The sequence below is a fragment of the Pongo pygmaeus genome, chromosome 1 (genome assembly GCF_028885625.2).
Source record: "Pongo pygmaeus isolate AG05252 chromosome 1, NHGRI_mPonPyg2-v2.0_pri, whole genome shotgun sequence".
NCBI classification, from domain to species: domain Eukaryota; kingdom Metazoa; phylum Chordata; class Mammalia; order Primates; family Hominidae; genus Pongo; species Pongo pygmaeus.
Genome location: NC_072373.2, coordinates 91,202,831 through 91,221,431, shown reverse-complemented (window position 1 = coordinate 91,221,431; position 18,601 = coordinate 91,202,831). Strand labels below are relative to the sequence as shown.

The 18,601-nt window shown below is 37.9% G+C and overlaps 1 protein-coding gene across 5 annotated transcripts in view; it reads left to right on the top strand.

Annotated features, from left to right (window-relative positions):
* Positions 1–600: 600 nt before the first annotated feature.
* The window catches only part of IFI16 (interferon gamma inducible protein 16), a 45,226-nt gene continuing 27,225 nt past the window's right edge, over positions 601–18,601 (top strand). For 3 of the 5 annotated variants that reach the window (XR_010123401.1, XM_054480839.2, XM_054480838.2), the window contains exons 1-6: positions 626–889; positions 5,390–5,674; positions 6,600–6,715; positions 7,265–7,432; positions 8,937–9,359; positions 11,055–11,243. Coding sequence is in view for 4 of the 5 variants with exons in the window: in XM_054480839.2 (XP_054336814.1) it covers positions 5,398–5,674; positions 6,600–6,715; positions 7,265–7,432; positions 8,937–9,359; positions 11,055–11,243 (1,173 nt within the window). In the remaining variant the exon portion in view is untranslated. Of the gene's footprint in view, positions 890–5,389; positions 5,675–6,599; positions 6,716–7,264; positions 7,433–8,936; positions 9,360–11,054; positions 11,244–18,601 lie in introns of all 5 variants that reach the window. The other 2 variants (XM_063650094.1, XM_063650098.1) reach the window with 2 other exon arrangements.

Sequence of the window (18,601 nt, the reverse complement as noted above, 5' to 3'; positions counted from 1 at the left end):
TATAAATTTGAGGAAGGATTTACATATTCATAATGACTTTCTGATCTGGAAAGCCCAGGTTTGTCAGTTATTAATAATTGGATGAATACTTCAGGTAGTATTTAAACAAATAGCGATTTCACAGCAGACATTTCCCCAACCAGGAGATGCAGTAAAGTATTGGTAGCAATAGATGCTCCTACCAAGATCTCCTCCTGCCACTGCCACTCTGTGCAAAGGAAAGGAGGGAGAAGAAGCCATGTTGTTTCTCTTATATTTGAGCATCATTTAAGGGAATATAAGTCTCTAATGACTCACATGTAAGTCTGCTGGGTAAGAAAGTTCTAATGTTGGAACTCCTTTCAGCTATTGAATTTTGTAAGAAAAAAAAACCAACTTACTTCTGTTTATATACATTTATGAGATACAAGTGTAATTTTGTTACATGGATATATGCCATATTGGTGAAGTCAGAGATTTCAGTGTACACATCACCCGAAAAATGTTCACTGTACCCATTAAAGTAATTTATCATCCCCCATTTCCCCTCACCACATGCTCCAGCCCTTGCCAGCAGGAAACTGTTCATTTTCTCTGACTAACAGAAACGAAAGCTAAAAACACTGGTGGGAGGAGTCTCCACATTGCTTCCTACTCCATTTTCTCTGGGGCAATAGCAGAATAGGAGCAAGCCAGCACTAGTCAGCTAAGTGACTCAACCAAGGCCTTTTTTCCTTGTTATCTTTGTAGATACTTCATTTTCTTAGTGTTTCTGGAGATTACAACATCCTGCGTTTCCGTTTCTGGGAACTTTACTGATTTATCTCCCTGCTCACACAAAATAAGCATTGATTCCTGCATTTCTGAAGATCTCAGGATCTAGACTATTGTTGAAAAAATTTCCAGTGGGGTGAGTACTGTTGCTGATTTTGTAAATATGATCTTGTTCCTTCCTTGAAGTCCCCGGAATCACAAGGGGACAATCAATATTGGTTATTCAGTGTCATGGGATGAAGGGAGTAGGGCTGAGTATTCAGAAAAGTGAAAACTGAGTTGCTTGATATGAATCCTTCATTTACTTAGGAAGATAACAGGCATCTTCTATTCCACCACAACTGAGGACTGAACAAGAGAAAATGCATTTTGACCATTGCAGATTTTAAAATTAATTATCTGAGTGTGTACTGGCATAAGTTGGTACTTAGAAGAGGGCTTCTGTTATTTTGGCTGGAAGAAGTGTTGGAAACTCGGTAGCTGTGGTGGGTTCTCAAGATAGTGACATGAAAAAAGTATCATGAAAGAATATTAAGTAAAAAACATATCTGAGCATAGAGATGTATTATATGACATCATCCCAATTTTACAAAACATAAGAACAAATGTACACATAGAGTAGAAAATTTTTTTCAGTTTCACAAACACAGTTATTCAAGCACATGGTGTCTTAATATTTTCATAAGTGTATTGATCCTTTACTTTAGCTCCATTCTACACTGGGTGCTAGGGGCAGAATTTCAATCATTTTGGAATTACTCTCTGCCCTCCTGAAAGTTAATGATTTTTTTTTTTCCTTGTGGCAAAGTATAGGGGAGTGGAGGGGAAGGCAATTAGGAAAAGGTTACTATTGTTTACTTTTCAAATTTTTAAAAGATGTTTTCTATAGCCTGGTACAATATTTCATGTGTGCTTAAATGGAATGTGAGATTCTTAAATGTTGATTTCAGAATTTTATTAGATAAATGTTGTTAATTACATTGTTCAAATTCATTATATCATTACAGATTTTTTCACCTTGTTCATTTAGTAATTGAAACATAAACTGAAATCTCCTATTATAAAGTTTGCTTTTTTGGCCGGGCACAGAGGTTCATGCCTATAATCCCAGTACTTTGGGAGACCAAGGCGAGCCGATCACTTGAGGTCAGGAGTTCTAGACCAGCCTGGCCAGCATAGCGAAACCCTGTCTCTATTAAAAATACAATAATTAGTCGGGTATGATCATGTGTGCCTGTAATCCCAGCTACTCAGGAGACTGAGGCAGGAGAATCACTTGAACTGGGAGGCAGAGGTTGCAGTGAGCCGAGATTGTGCCACTACACTCCAGCCTGGGCGACACAGCAAGACTCTGTCTCAAAAAAAAAAAATTTTTTTTCTTTGTAGTGCTCTCACAATCACATACATATTATGTGTATATGTAATATACATTCACACACAAATATATGTATATATAATCATGTATACAAACAGGTACACACATATAAATATATGTGTGTAGTGATGTCTATACATGTGTGTATATGAAGAGAAATATATACTAATTATAGTACCATGAAGCACTATAAAATAATAAATAATATCATTAGATAAATTTGATAATTCATAACTAAAACAATTTTCTAGGAGTTGAACCTTTCATCATTATGTGGTATCTAAAGTTACTTTTGGGCTTAAGGTATATTTAAAGTTACACAAACATAGATAAACTGGCTTTCTTTAGTTATTCTTTGCAAGATAATTTTTAACAATTTTTTTCACCTTTTGTTAACAACATATATGTAGATTTCTTAAATCAAATTTGATGAAAGTTGTCACTTAACAGGTCAGACCTTTTAGGTATATGCTGGTAATTAACAATCTTCTGTCTTTACTTCAATTTATGACACTTCTATATCATCTCACTATCTAAGACAATTGCTTTAGTGAATTGTCATGTTCTTTTTCTTCCCTCCCTTTACCATGCTGTTGTAATTTCTGTTTCTCTTATCTTTGATCAGGGCTTTCTTTTTAAGGCATTAGGAACACCTAAAAAAGTTTATTTTTCACTCTTCTTATCTTTTGGCTGGCAGAATTTTTAATTTTATTCAATGTTTTCTTATTAAATATTATTTTCAATAGATGTTTTCTTGTGGTATGAGTCTTTGTCTTGCAAAAAGACTGAGGCCCTGAGTATCACAAAATAATTTTTGAGACTCTTCTATTTAAATATCATTTTGCCTAAATTAAAATTCTAAATGTAAAATTATATTTTCTCAAGACAAGATGAAAGCACCTCTTCTGTGCTGTGGAGCTAGATATATTTTGAAGTTAAGAATCTGGAGGCTTCAGAAAGGCTATTTAGTGTATATATTCTAAATAGTGTCTTACTAGAAACTCCATTGGGATATAAATAATTACTCCAAAATCAAAAGCACTAATATTGCAAAACAAAACATGTGAATGTTCGCATTTCAGTGAAATAAAGATTATACATAGCCTACTGTCATCCCAAATCTGGTTTTATTTTGCAAATAAATTGTGCTGTCACACTTGTTGGAAACAAGTGCTCAGTGCCACAAAGAAAAACCAGCACTTAAACAGGAAATTTCTCAGCAAAGCATATTTGCTTCTATAGAAGGGTGCTGCCTGCGTCAGTCACAATGCACAGTCTAAGCTGACCGAATTGGCTACTGCTTTAAATTCTATAGGGCTAATTAGGCGGGAAGGAAGAGACTGTCCCTTACCAATTAGGCGGGAAGGCAAGTCTGGGGCGGCAAAGGAGGGAAGGGTTGTTTACAGAACACGAAAGAACAGGAAAGTTTGAAGACGAACTTATTGTTTCTAGCACACTCACAAAATAAGTCAAAACTTTCCACTGAAATTTTTTTTTTGGTTTTGCAATTGATATGGAACTTTGGACCAGCATTATATAAAAATAACTCCATTGTCCTGCTTCAGGCAGTTTTGATATAGAGATTCACTTTCAATTTGATTCTTGAATCTTTGTAGGTGATCTATTCCTCATTACCGAAGGCTTACAGAGTATTTTTGTTTATTATATTCTTCAGTTTCACTATAATGTGTTTTTGTATAGATTTTCCCTTCATTCTCTGGACCTTTTCAGTCCAAGGATCCTCATGTTCTCGTAAGAAGGAAGCATTTTTTTTTTTTTTTTTTTTTGACAGAGTCTCACTCTGTCACCCAGGCTGGAGTGTGGTGGCACAATCTCCGCTCACTGCAACCTCCATCTCCTGGGTTCAAGCGATTCTCCTGCCTCCGCCTCCCGAGTAGCTGGGACTGCAGGCGCTTGCCACTACACCTGGCTAATTTTTGGTATTTTTAGTGGAAACCAGGTCTCACCGTGTTAGCCAGGATGCTTTTGTTCTCCGGACCTCGTGATCCGACCGCCTCGGCCTCCCAACATGCTGGAATTACAGGTGTGAGCCACTGCGCCTGGCCCAATTAATAGCCCCTGAAATTTAGATATCTTGGTTATACACAAAGACATCATTCCTAAAATTAAAAAATTCATTAATTTAAAAGTTTTGGAATCCATACCTTGCACTGTCATCATGGAAGCATACAGGTATTAAGAGGTCAAGAGTAGTGACACTCTGTCCATAAGGAGACTCTGAAATCTACCAGGAGATAAAGCCTCAGTTAAGTCTTAAGGTTGTATGTGAAGTAGTCAAAGAAAGAAATGTGGGAATGGCTTTCCAGGCAATAAGAAGGAACTAGCAAAGTCATGAGGCATGAAGACACAAGCTGTCCGGCATCTTTGTGAAGCATAGATACAAGGAATACAAAAGTACTAGAAGTAAAAAAGATGCAGCTTATTCAACACTTTCTGAGATAGCATAAGAAGCAAGGAATTTTGGGGAAGAAAAAGGAGAAATATTGAAGGATTTCAGTGGAATATAAATGTGGCTTATCGAGAGAAAACTGGTTGTGTGAAAAGAAATAATTAGACAAATCAAGTCTGAAAGAAGAAAAATAAAAGAACCAATAAAATCATTTCAGTGAATAAATACTGTGATGCTGCACTAGAAAGCATGCAGATTTTCAGCAAAGTGATGGTTTTATGGGTACAGAGAACAGAAGCCATGGTCTATCTAGCACCAAAGAAGGGAGGATGCTAATGAGAGCCAACTAGGGAAGAGTCAAGGAGAATAGTGTCGGTGCCCTAGCATGAAACTGTAGCGCTGTAGCAGAAAGTTATTCATATAAGGTGGGAGGCTGCAGCCCATTTACACCTAGGCCACTCCAGTCATACTAGGTGTGGGAAGATTTAAGAAACAACAGGCAGGATTTGGGGGATAGGCTCCAGCCCCAGTAAAGGATAAGAAGAGGAACCAAGGGCTTTGACACTGCAGAGCTCATACTCTTAACACTGAGGCAATTGCTTGTTCTCAGACCTCCCTCTAACAACTGGACCCAACTCAACTATTCTCATTCAATGGGAATAATTTCTTAGACATTCCTAACACAGCAGTTGTTCACTCAATTTCTACAGTAACACATTTGGTTGTTAAGTCCTTCTTTATCACACATATTCATGAACAACTCTTTCATATGGGTCACTCACTCACATAGGCATACATCTTTTAAATTGTCTGTATACATGTGTAACACTGTATACCGTTTTCTCTTGTAGGCTCACTTATGTCTGTAAAGATGGAAAAAAAATACAAGAACATTGTTCTACTAAAAGGATTAGAGGTCATCAATGATTATCATTTTAGAATGGTTAAGTCCTTACTGAGCAACGATTTAAAACTTAATTTAAAAATGAGAGAAGAGTATGACAAAATTCAGATTGCTGACTTGATGGAAGAAAAGTTCCGAGGTGATGCTGGTTTGGGCAAACTAATACAAATTTTCAAAGATATACCAACACTTGAAGACCTGGCTGAAACTCTTAAAAAAGAAAAGTTAAAAGGTAATTGGGAAGAGGGAACACCCACTCCCTGCAACCATCCCCAAACCCTCCCCAACATTGATTAGAGCCCCACCTCGGCCATACTTGAGATGCGTTTTCCTCAGTTTGTGATTCAACAGCTGAGACAATGTTGGTACTTCAGAGGCCAACAAGTTGACAACTTAGTGCATTCCATTACTAGTGTAGATTGACGTATTTCAGAATGTATATTTGGGATCAGTGAAAAAACAAAAGTGACAGGGAGTTGAAGGGGGACTGAGACTTTCAGTACATTAGAAAGATTATATAATAATAAAATCATAAAAATTGTTTACATTCAAGATATGTACATTTAGCCAATTAATGTATCTGTTCTATTGAGACTATTTAACCCATCACTACCCTTTATAATTTAAAAAAATGCATTACTTACATGTGAGCCTGCCTCTCAGAAGTGTGATCTCCCCTCTTGTTATATCAAGTTAAAAAAAAGGATTTAAAAAAGTCTAAGTCCAAAATCAGTGTATCCTTCCTCATGGAAACCTTTGGCTGGTTTCTATAATTTGAATAGCTTACCTGGGGAATGTGACCTAGCAGTCTGCATCATGAAAACATTAGTTTTTAAAACAAAATTATCGGAGAACCGCATTGGGAAAGGGTTAACTGAAGCACATGGAGTTCAGAGAACAGGAAGCATGTGCTCAGTTCACAGGGGAGGAGTGAGGAAAGTGCTGAGGAGCATGAGTCAGTGCTTGTTCCTGTCTTGTGACTGCTGGTCTCCTTAAGGCCAGGCTGGGCTAATGCAGTAGAGGTAGACTAAAGCACAGCTGAACCCTCAAGCAGGAACTGAGAGCAGATTGTATTGAAACTGCTTCAGCTGTCGGAGATCGTTTATATGTCTTCCTTTTTTCTGCATTGGTTGTGAATAAAATTGAATCTATTCCAGCAAAAGGACTAGCCCCATCAAGAAAGAGGAAGAAGGAAGTGGATGCTGCTTCACCTGCACCCTCCACAAGCAGCACTGTCAAAACTGAAGGAGCAGAGGCAACTCCTGGAGCTCAGGTAAGCTTCAGGAAGAGGAGCAGGCTTCAAGTCCCACAGAGGAAGCTCTGCTACAGCTCTTCCACTCAATCTCTCCAGCAGGCAGTTATTTCTTCATGTTTCCCATCAAGTTTCAGATTTACCAAATTGTATGATAATTGATCATCTTATTGATGATCAAAGCAATGCACCAAACACATGAGTAAACATAATGTAAATATATATAACATAAATGTGATACCTTCATTCTAGTAGAGTGGAGTGTCAACGTGAGAATCAGGTAAGTAAATACTTTGTCCATGTGTATAAAAACCTAGTTTTTCTAATCCCAAGTTAGCACATCCCATAACAGAAATAATTAGAGAAATAATGTGTATAACATTCTCCTCTTTCTTTGTTTAATGAAACCATCTATGCCCATCTCTTAAACTGGCCAGAGATGGGCAGCAACCTCTCAAGTTTCCAAGAAACATCTTCTTGGGAATAATAAAACTACTCTCCAATAATGAAAATGTGCTCTACTTCATTTGGCACTGAAAACGAATAACAGGAAAATCAAACCACTTGCAGAAAAGAAAAAAAACAACCAAAGAAAAGTCTGGACCCAAAGGGAGTAAGGTGTCCAAGGAGCAGACTCAGCCTCCCTGTCCTGCAGGAGCCGGCATGTCCACAGCCATGGGCCGTTCCCCATCTCCCAAGACCTCATCGTCAGCTCCACCCAACACTTCCTCAACTGAGGTACACTCTTCCTGGTCCTGTTTTGCTTTGTTTTTTTCAACCCAAAGTAAAGGACTGATTTCACCTGTTACTTAAAAATTGCATCAATCATTTGCTAGTTAATCAAATGTGTGTATTGTGAAACCACTACATTTTGATCTTTTGCTTCCACAGGGATACTTGATGAACTTGACATTATCTCTGACTGCAGGAAGTTTTCTGTTCTGTGTTGTTTGGGGAAGGGAGAGAGAGCTATGCAGTACAGAACTGTCAGCTGTGAGCTCACTGTCTACTGCTCCCATGTCCTTCATACCTCTTCTCTTGGTTCACTATAGTATTCCATGTCAGACCTCTCCAGCACCTGCTAGTTTGTGAATGAGGTTATCCATACCCTCAGCTCTTTTTCTTATAGATTAAACAACATCCCCTGCATTAAAACTGTTCTACTGCAATTCAAGGAGACTGAGATGTTAAAGAGTAAAGATGTTAAAGAAAACCCACTCTGAGCCCCAGGTTTCTGTTAGCATGCTACCTGCTAGAGCCCTGACACTGAGAAAGGCTATGGTGGTGGGAATGACACTCTGTAGAGTGTCTCCAGCCTGAACCTACTGAGATGATGGCATTCTGAGGGGTTTATCCTACATGTGTTCTCACCTGCCATAAGCTGACTGAATCTTGGGTAGGAACACTATGAGATGTGCTCTTAAAATTGCCCTGTCTACACTGGTGATAACTGAACACTCTTTGTGTCTATAGTTTGTGGTGGGCACCATTTTTCATTTTAAATGTCATTTAACTTTGTCTGTTTTTAGGCTCTGGCACTTTAAGCTGGTAAGAGAAATAGTATAAGAAATTATTTCATTCTAAAATTTATTTATTTATTTATTTATTTATTTATTTATTTGTTGTTGTTGTTGTTGTTGAGACAGAGTCTTGCTCTGTCACCCAGGCTGAAGTGCCGTGGCATAATCTCAGCTCACTGCATCCTCCACCTCCTGAGTTCAAGTGATTCTCCTGCCTCAGCCTCCCAGGTAGCTGGGATTACAAGCTTCTGCCACTACACTCAGCTAACTTTTGTACTTTTAGTAGTGCCAGGGTTTCACCATGTTGGCCAGGCTGGTCTCAAACTCCTGACCTCAGGTGATCCACCTGCCTCGGCCTTCCAAAGTGCTGAGATTACAGGTGTGAGCCACCACAGCTGGCCCTAAAATTTATTAAGTTACTTCATGACACTGGCTTTCAGTATCCACTGGTCTTATGTTGCTCTTATGGTTTATTTCTTAAGGATGATTCTGTTTACAGAAAGGTCATCTTTTCACTATATGGTCTCCTCTGTTACTTCATCTTGTTATTATACCAGTTTAAGATATCTTCTGCCCTGGCTAGCAATCCCTCTCTATCCTGACTCCAGCTCTAAACATCTGTGCAAGTTTTGGGGTCCTGTGTTATACTGAGGTCACTGAATAGCAGTTCTGTATTTCTCAATTAGACATTTTTCTTTGTTCTCCTGTGCTATCATACACAGAACCCGAAAACAGTGGCCAAATGTCAGGCAACTCCCAGAAGAAGTGTTCTCCAAAAAGGCCCAGTGATAGTGAAGGTACTGAGTACAACAAAGCCATTTGAATATGAGACCCCAGAAATGGAGAAAAAAATAATGTTTCATGCTACAGTGGCTACACAGACACAGTTCTTCCATGTGAAAGTTTTAAACACCAGCTTGAAGGAGAAATTCAATGGAAAGAAAATCATCATCATATCAGATTATTTGGAATATGATAGTCTCCTAGAGGTCAACGAAGAATCTACTGTATCTGAAGCTGGTCCTAACCAAAAGTTTGAGGTTCCAAATAAAATCATCAACAGAGCAAAGGAAACTCTGAAGATTGATATTCTTCACAAACAAGCTTCAGGAAATATTGTATATGGGGTATTTACGCTACATAAGGTAAGTCTTCAAAATTCTTTTGTTTCATTTTTCCACCAACACCTGAAATTAAAAGCCTTGATGTGTGAGATGAAGCTTTGCCTATAAACTGGATATTAGAATCCAGGACTCTGAAGACTAATGACAGGTGGATAAAGACTTCTCTGAAGATAAGACTGGGATTAAGGGACCTGTTAATGTTTCTTTCCCAAGTTCTCCTTCCCAGAGTATTAAACTTTAGTCTTTACAATAATGTTCACTGAGAAACCTTAAGCCTTTATCAGTTGTTATTATCTATGCTAAGTGATCAAGGACAGTGTAAGGTCTGCATCCATACACACATAATACTAAGTTTATCCCTTTGATTATTATCTCTACTGTCATAAAAATCACAGTATTTTTATTTTGAATGAAGTCCTCTGAGGCTTGAGTTCTGGTTGTGACAGTCAGAATAAGAAATAAATTGACTACTCATGGCTGGAAAACAAATGCAGAAAGTAGGTAGGACAATGTTCTGACCAAATGAAACTAATTCATCATAAAGAAACAGAACAATTGGGAAATATGAATTTGGATGATACTTGGAAAATCAGGTAATCTAAATTTGTCATTTATATATAAATAACCAAAAAAAAATAGAGCACAGAGTGCTTTTCCTGATATGTTCCTGTCCAAATTCATAAAATCAGTTAGCATGAGACATTCCACCCCCAAAAAAAGCATCTATCCTCTGCTATTGATTCAAGCAATTTCTTATCTGATCAATACTGCACTACCCATTATATTTGTTTCCTAGAACAGCTCATTTAACCTGCGTTACTTTCTGTACACACGCTTTTTTTTTTTTTTTTTGAGACGGAGTCTCACTCTGTCACCCAGGTTGGAGTGCAGTGGCGTGATCTCAGCTCACCGCAACCTTCGCCTCCTGGGTTCAAGCAATTTTCCTGCCTCAGACTCCCAAGTAGCTGGGACTACAGGCATGTGCCACCACATCTGGCTAATTTTTTGTATTTTTAGTAGACACAGGGTTTCACTATGTTAGCCAGGATGGTCTTGGTCTCCTGACCTCGTGATCTGCCCACCTCGGCCTCCCAAAGTGCTGGGATTACAGGCATGAGCCATTGCACACGGCCTATATACACACTCTTAAAGAGATGATTCTTATAAACTCAATTCTAGGATGATGAGTAATGAGCAAAAAGCTGGAATGTTTGAGCTCAAGGACTTGGTTTCAGGAGGGGGTACAAATATTGGAAGAGACTCAGTAAATGCAGAAAGTAGAAAAAGTAATTAGAAAGTTACCAGAAGCTTGCTTTTTCTTACAGATTCCTCATAATTCACTGAATAAATAGTTGTAGCAGATATCCATTCTTTTTGCATGGGGCCAGAGACCCAGAAAGGCTATCAGAGATTTCAGCTTCCTCTGTATCAAGGTGCTTTGGGAAGCATAGCTGCCATGTAGATGAAAGCAGTAGAAATTTGGAAGAAAACTCATTGTTCTAGAACTGTCATAGAAATACCTCAGATATGAAAGACTTAAACAAAAAGGATATTGAGGGACGGCTTTCTGCAAAGATCTGGCCTAAGATATATGCATATCTGTAACTAGGAGTTGCTGTCGTGCATCTTGTTTAACTCTCTTAGAAGGGACTTTAGCCTATATGTGGTTGTTATTAATTACATTCTCAGGAACAGAATATTAATTTTCTGTTACAGAAAACAGTAAATCAGAAGACCACGATCTACAAAATTCAGGATGATAGAGGAAAAATGGATGTAGTGGGGACAGGACAATGTCACAACATCCCCTGTGAAGAAGGAGATAAGCTCCAACTTTACTGCTTTCGACTTAGAAAAAAGAACCAGATGTCAACACTGATTTCAGAAATGCATAGTTTTATCCAGGTAAGAATTAAATAGGCAAATATTAGTTTTCCAAAGTGAAAATGATTTGCTTTAAGTTTTGGCAAAAACAAGTTTGTAGGTTTTTTTACAGAGTTCAGCAGGAGGCATGAGAAAACAGATATTCTCCTTGTACTCACATTTACTTTTTTTAATTATTTTTTTTCTGGATGGAATGATATGAAAGGATACAATTTTAAAAAGAAAAATCTGAACTTTATCAAAAAAATTAAACTCTGAATTTTATATAAACTTTTAAGTGATTGTAGGGTTGGGATTTAAAATTACATGTTCTCCATTTGTGAATTAGGAAACGTCGTGTGTGTGTGTGATACTTTCTAGTTTGTAACATTAAAATACACATGTGTGTATTTAGTCATCCATAAAAATACCTAATTTGAAAATTAAAATTATTTGCAGTGATCAAAATTATGTCCCACTGACAAAGTTTTATACAGAGGAAACTCTCCAGTTTGTTAATTTGAATTCAAATATTCACCTGTTAAGTTTCCTTACAGTACATGATTTTACACTGTTGCCATTTTGAATGTTTTAAATTATTTTTTATTTTAGTAAGTTTTTGGGAAACAGGTGGTGCTTCGTTACAGGAGTAAGTTCTTTAGTGGTGATTTCTGACTTTTTGATGCACCCATCGTCCAAGCAGTGTACACGGTACCCAGATTGTATGTAGTATTTTATCCCTCACCCCCCTCCCACTCTTTCCCCTGAGTCCCCAAAGTCCACTGTATCATTCTTATGCCTTTGTGTCCTCATAGCTTACCTCCCACTTATGAGTGAGAACATGCAATGTTTGGTTTTCCTCTCCTGAGTTACTTCACTTAGAATAATGGTCTCCAATTCCATGCGGGTTGCTGTGAATGCAGTTAGTTTGTTCCTTTTTATGGATGAGTAATAGTATTCCACGGTGTATACATACCCCATTTCTTTATCCATTTGTTTACTGATGGGCATTTGGTCTGGTTCCATATTTTTGCAGTTGTGAATTGTGCTGCTGTAAACATGCATGGGCAATGATCTTTTTTTGTATACTGGCTTCTTTTCCTCTGGGTAGATACCCAGTAGTGGGATTACTGGATAAATGGTAGATCTGCTTTTTAGTTCTTTAAGGAATCTATACACTGTTTACTATAGTGGTTCTACTATTTTACATTCCCACCAGCGGCGTAGAAGTGTTCCCTTTTCACCACATCAATGCCAGCGTCTATTTTTTTAAATTTTTTGATTATGGCCATTCTTGCACGAGTAATGTGGCATCATTTTGTGGTTTTGATTTGCATTTCCCTGATCACTAGTGATGTTGAGCGTTTTTCCTTATGCTTGTTGGCCATTTACATATCTTCTTTTGAGAATTGTCTTTTCGTGTCCTTAGCCCTTAGCCCACTTTTTTTTTTTTTTTTTTTTGAGACGGAGTCTCGCTCTTTTGCCCAGGCGGGAGGGCAGTGGCACGATCTCGGCTCACTGCAAGCTCCGCCTCCCGGGTTCACACCATTCTGCTGCCTCAGACTCCGGAGTAGCTGGGACTACAGGCGCCCGCCACCGCGCCCGGCTAATTTTTTGTATTTTTAGTAGAGACGGGGTTTCACCGTGTTAGCCAGGATGGTCTCAATCTCCTGACCTCGTGATCCGCCCGCCTCGGCCTCTCAAAGTGCTGGGATTACAGGCGTGAGCCACCTTTTTGATGGGATTATTTGTATTTGCAATGCTTGTTCCCTGGTGCTATAAATAAATAGCATTTGAATATAAATTTAATTTTTTCAGCAAGGCCATTTTTATACTTTTTGTAGAAAGGGTACACTCGCCAGCAGTTTTGCCACAAGAGTATACGGAACAAAGGAGACAGGCTCATTTATAATCTGAGGCGTCCACCCTCCTGCTGCGTTCGGTTTCCATTGGCTGGGACAGGACCTCACATTCTGTATTTGTCCAGACTGGCTAGCAACTTAGAACTTTTTAAAAGAGGCAAAGGCATAGGAGAACAAAGGAAGGAGGAAGTAACTTGTGGAATGTTGAGAAAGGTAAAAACACCTTTAAATAAGGAAGAGGAACAGGCTATGACCTAATGCTTGTTTGGATCAGTATAAGCATGTTAGGGCAAATATTTAGGCTAAATTGTGGGAGCTAAGAACATAAAGTATATTGATTTTTTATTATGGCTAGCAGATATTTAAGAATGTTTGTACAGGTATTTGAATAAATTTTGCTTTTAAGGGAAGTTACTATTTATTTCTAATTAGATGGGGAGGAAAGTTTTTGAAGAGGAACCTCTACTTTTTACAATTTCCCCTCTTATTTCATAATTCTTCTTTAAACTTGTTTAATATGTTTTGACTTAATTTTTTTTTGTCCTTTTAAGAGAAGTAATTTTTCAGAATAGGGTGGAGGAGAATTAGGAGTTAACTTTGCAAGAGTGACAGAGATAAGTTTTTGTATAAAATTTCAAAGGCAGGGAATAATACAACGCCTACAAGAATAAGTACACCAATAACAAGAGCAAACGAGGTGAGAATTGAAGTTAAATTTTTTTTTATCCACTGAACCAATGTTTTATTATTTTAGAAAAAGAGTTCTTTATTTTAGAATTTTTGGCAAGTTTATCGGATAAGGCTGTTAATCCTTGTAGCACTTTTGTTATAGTTCTATCAGGGGCAGTATTATTAGGAATAAAGGTATAACATTGAGTTTTAATTATGACACAAATATCTTCTTTTTTTGCTAATATTATATTTAAAGCTATTTTATTTTTCTTGACCATCTGGCTGGTAGGTTCTAATTGCTTAGCTTTCTCTTTCATGGCGTCCTCAGTGTAATTTATGAATCGTTGCTGATTATAGTAGATATAGTTTATTTAGTCTACTTAAAAAAAAAATTATACTTACCAGAACAACATGGATTTAAATTCTGCAGCTATTTGATTTTATGCTTTAAACTTATTTGGCACTTCTCATAGGAACTTAATAGCATTTATGTAAACCTAAGGATTAAGGGACTCATGAGGAGTTTCCTTTGGCCTGCAGTGTCTTGTTTTTACCTTTTTTTTTTTAGGTTGGTGAAATGCCAGGGTGAAGGGGATAGCCAATTGGATTAGAGCATAAGTACTGCTCCAATTATTCAGCAGAGTGTCTAGTAAAAGTCCTCTACAGTATCACCATATGTTTGCTTGGGGATGGCTAAGCGTGGACTGATGGGCAAGCTCTTGGAAAGGCTTGAGCTCCTTGCATCCTTTTATGCTTCTAAGGAACACGAAATTTTCCTCTTGCCATGACAGGCACAAAGTAAACTTGGCATTCAGAGGTGGAAGCCGGACTGCCCTCGCGGGCAGACCCCTAGGGTATTGAATTTCAGGAAATAACAGATAGAGAGCTCCGCATGATGGATTATCCTAAACCGTGGGATTTTGCAAGAGAGCCACAATACGTCCATTTCTGGTCAATGAGGAGACCATCCGAGTGGAAAGGGGTAATCTGGACCTCTGGTCTACCATGCGTACAAGCATGATAATAATTTTTATTTAAAGTGCGAAGGGAATATTTAATTCATTCCAGCCAGGCATTTGCATCTTGATATTTTGTCTTGATGGCTAAGGTCTGTCTTAGATCTCTTATTTTTACAATAGACAACCTAGTTTTATCATTAGATGTAGGAGCAACTGGTGTGGGATCTAGAACCGAGGCTACTGAAGAAGGGGAAGATGGGGGAATAATGTGTATTTTAAAAACACCTAGGGGGTCTTTTTCATTTATGTCAATCCCCATGCCATCGAAGCGACTAAGGGCGGGTCTAGAGTTAGTTAAGGTGGAGGTGGTGATAAAGAGAAGGACAGGGTTACATTGATAAGGGCTGACAGTTAGAAGGGGTAGTCCTTTTAGTGAAATAGATGAAGGATTTTAGATCTGCACAAACCTTTTTTGTGGAAGTCTAACTTTGCTCTTGAGTAGTTTAAAGGATGTAGTCCCATTTACTACAAGGTTGCCAGGCTGTAGGAGCAGAAAATCGATGCCTGGGCTGCAGGTGATCACAACGATGAGTGCTATGGGTAACTGTGTCAATTAGAGGGCCGGGACATAAATATTTGTGTGAAAAGGCTAGCTGTCATTAATCTTTTTTTATTTCCACAAAGTATGAGAAAACAAGCATTAAAGACAATGGTCTAAGGTGAGTTAGACTTAGTTATATTTATAACAAAGGAGCTAATAACGAAAGAAAAAAAGAAAAAATATGTAAAAGATATATTAAAATGAAGCTTTCTTTAACTTAGTAGGGCTTAATCTTAGTACAGTAACCCATAATTCTAACGAAAAAGATGTTTTCTTGACTCGAATATGATGGGTACATTCTTTCTCGGCTATGCGGACGGCAGTCTCAGTGGTTAACACATAAAATAAGGTCCTTCCCAGGCTCGAGTTTTTTTTTTTAATCTTTTTTTATCTTTTAATAAGAACATGGTTTTCAGGCTGGTGCTGGTGTACTGGAAATTCTAGGGGTGATACCTGTTCTAAAAGACTTTTAGTTCTGAGGGAAAAGAAAGTGGAAAATAAGTATATAATTTTTGTTGTGTATCCTGGGGCTTGAAGCCCCATGGTGACACCTCCCGCTCCATTCCTGCTCAGCGCCGCCCAAGGGATGCTGCGGCCCTGTCCCCTCTTGAAGCCTTGGCCTTCCTGTGGCCTTCACCACCGCTGCGTGCTATGGCCTTGGGGATGCGGGGCGTTGAGACTTACCCGGCCACCCTCGGGACTTAAAAAAAATAAACACCATTTTATATTTGACTATTTTTTGTATAATTTTATACTAAATAAATTAAATTTTACCTTTATATTAATGTGCTATTAATGTTAAATTTAATTTTAATAAAATATTGTAGACATTATTTATCCAATTTTACTGTCTGACCATAAAGTAAAACTTTCATAGACTCATTTTAATTTTTTATATTTGTTTTTTTCTTGCTGATTTGTTTGAGTTCCTCATAGATTCTGGATACTAGTCCTTTGTCAGATGCATAGTTTGTGAATATTTTCTCCCGCTCTGTGGGTTGTCTGTTTACTGATTGTTTCCCTTGCTGTGCAGAAGCTTTTTAGCTTAATTAAGTTCCATCTATTCATCTTTGTTTTTGTTGCATTTGCTTTTGGGTTCTTAGTCCTGGTCTTTGCCTAAGCCACTGTCTAGAAGGGTTTTTCCGACGTTATCTTCTAGAATCTTTATGGTTTCTGGTCTTAGATTTAAGTTCTTGATCCATCTTGAGTTGATTTTTGTATAAGGTGAGAGATGAGGATCCAGTTTCATTCTTCTACCTGTAGCTTGCCAATTATCCCAGCACCATTTGTTGAATAGGACGTCCTTTCCCCACTTTATGTTTTTGTTTGCTTTGTCAAAGATCAGTTGGCTGTAAACATTTGGGTTTATTTTTGGGTTCTCTATTCTGTTCCATTGGTCTATATGCCTATTTTTATACCCAGAACCATGCTGTTTTGGTGACTATGGCCTTATAGTATAGTTTGAAGTCAGATAATATGATGCTTCCTGATTTCTTCCTTTTGTTCTTTTTCCTTAGTTTTGCTTTGGCTATGTGGGCTGTGTTTTGGTTCCATGTGAATTTTAGGATTTTTTTTTCTAGTTCTGTGAAGAATGATGGTGGTATTTGGATGGGAATTGCATTGAATTTGTAGATTGCTTTTGGCAGTATGGTCGTTTTCTTTCTTTCTTTCTTTCTTTTTTGAGACGAAGTCTCGCTCTTGTCTCCCAGGCCTGGAGTGCAATGGCGTGATCTTGGCTCACTGCAACGTCCGTCTCCCGGGTTCAAGCGATTCTCCTGCCTCAGCCTCTCGAGTAGCTGGGATTACAGGTGCTTGCCACCACACCTGGCTAATTTTTGTATCTTTAGTAGAGATGGGGTTTCACCATGTTGGCCAGGCTGGTCTCAAACTCCTGACCTCAGGTGATCCACCTGGCTTGGCCTCCCAAAGTGCTAGGATTACAGGTGTGAGCCACCATGCCTGGCCAATATGGTCATTTTCACAATATTGATTCTACCCATCCCTGAGCATAGGATGTGTTTCCATTTGTTTGCATCATCTATGATTTCTTTCAGCAGTGTTTTTAGTTTTCCTTGAGAGGTCTTTCACCTTCTTGGTTAGGTATATTCCTAAGTGTTGTATTTTATTTATTTTGTTATTTGCAGCTATTGTGAAAGTGGTTGAGTTCTTGATTTCATTCTTAGCTTGGTTGCTGGTGGTGTATAGCAGAGCTACTGATTTTCATGCTTTAATTTTGTATCCTGAAACTTTGCTTGAAACTTTGCTGAATTCATTTACCAATTCTAGGAGCTTTTTGAATGAGTATTTAGAGTTTTCTAGGTATACAATCATATCATCAGCAAACAGCGACAGTTTGACTTCCTCTTTACCGATTTGGATTTCCTTTATTTCTTTTGTCTGATTGCTCTGGCTAGGACTTCCAGTACTATGTTGAATAGAAGTGGTGAAAGTAGGCATCCTTGTCTTGTTCCAGTGCTTAGGGGGAATGCTTTCAATTTTTCCCTGTCCAGTACAATGTTGGCTGTGGTTTTGTCATAGATGGCTTTTATTACCTTAAGGTATATCACTTCTATGCCAGTATTGCTGAGGGTTTTAATCGTAAAGTGATGCTGGATTTTGTCAAATGCTTTTTTTTTTGCGTCTACGTAGATGATCCGGTGATTTTTGTTTTTAATTCTATTTGTGTGGTATATCACATTTATAGACTTGTGTATGTTAAACCATCCCTGCATCCCTGGTATGAAACCAACTTGATCATGGTGCATTATCTTGACTTGCTGTTGGATTCTGTTAGCTAGTATTTTGTTGAAGATTTTTGCATCTATGTTCATCAGGGATATTGGTCTGTAGTTTTTTTGTTGTTGTTGTTATGTCCTTTCCTGGTTTTGGTATTAGGGTGATACTGGCTTCATAGAATGATTTAGGGAGGATTCTCTCTTTATCTTGTGAAATAATGTCAGTAGAACTGGTACCAATTCTTCTTTGAATGTCAGAATTTAGCTGTGATTCCATCTGGTCCTGGGCTTTTCTTTATTGGAAATTATTTTTTATTACCATTTCAATATCACTGCTTATTATCACTCTGTTCAGAGTTTCTATATCTTCCTGGTTTACCCAGGAGGGTTGTGTATTTTCAGGTTTTCTACTTGATGCACATAAAGATGTTCATAGTTGCATTGCATGATCTTTTGTATTTGTGTGATATCAGTTGTACTATTTATCATTTTGTTTTTAATTGAACTTATTTTCATCTTTTCTCTTCTTTGTTAATTTCACTAATGGTCTATCAATTTTATTTAGTTTTTT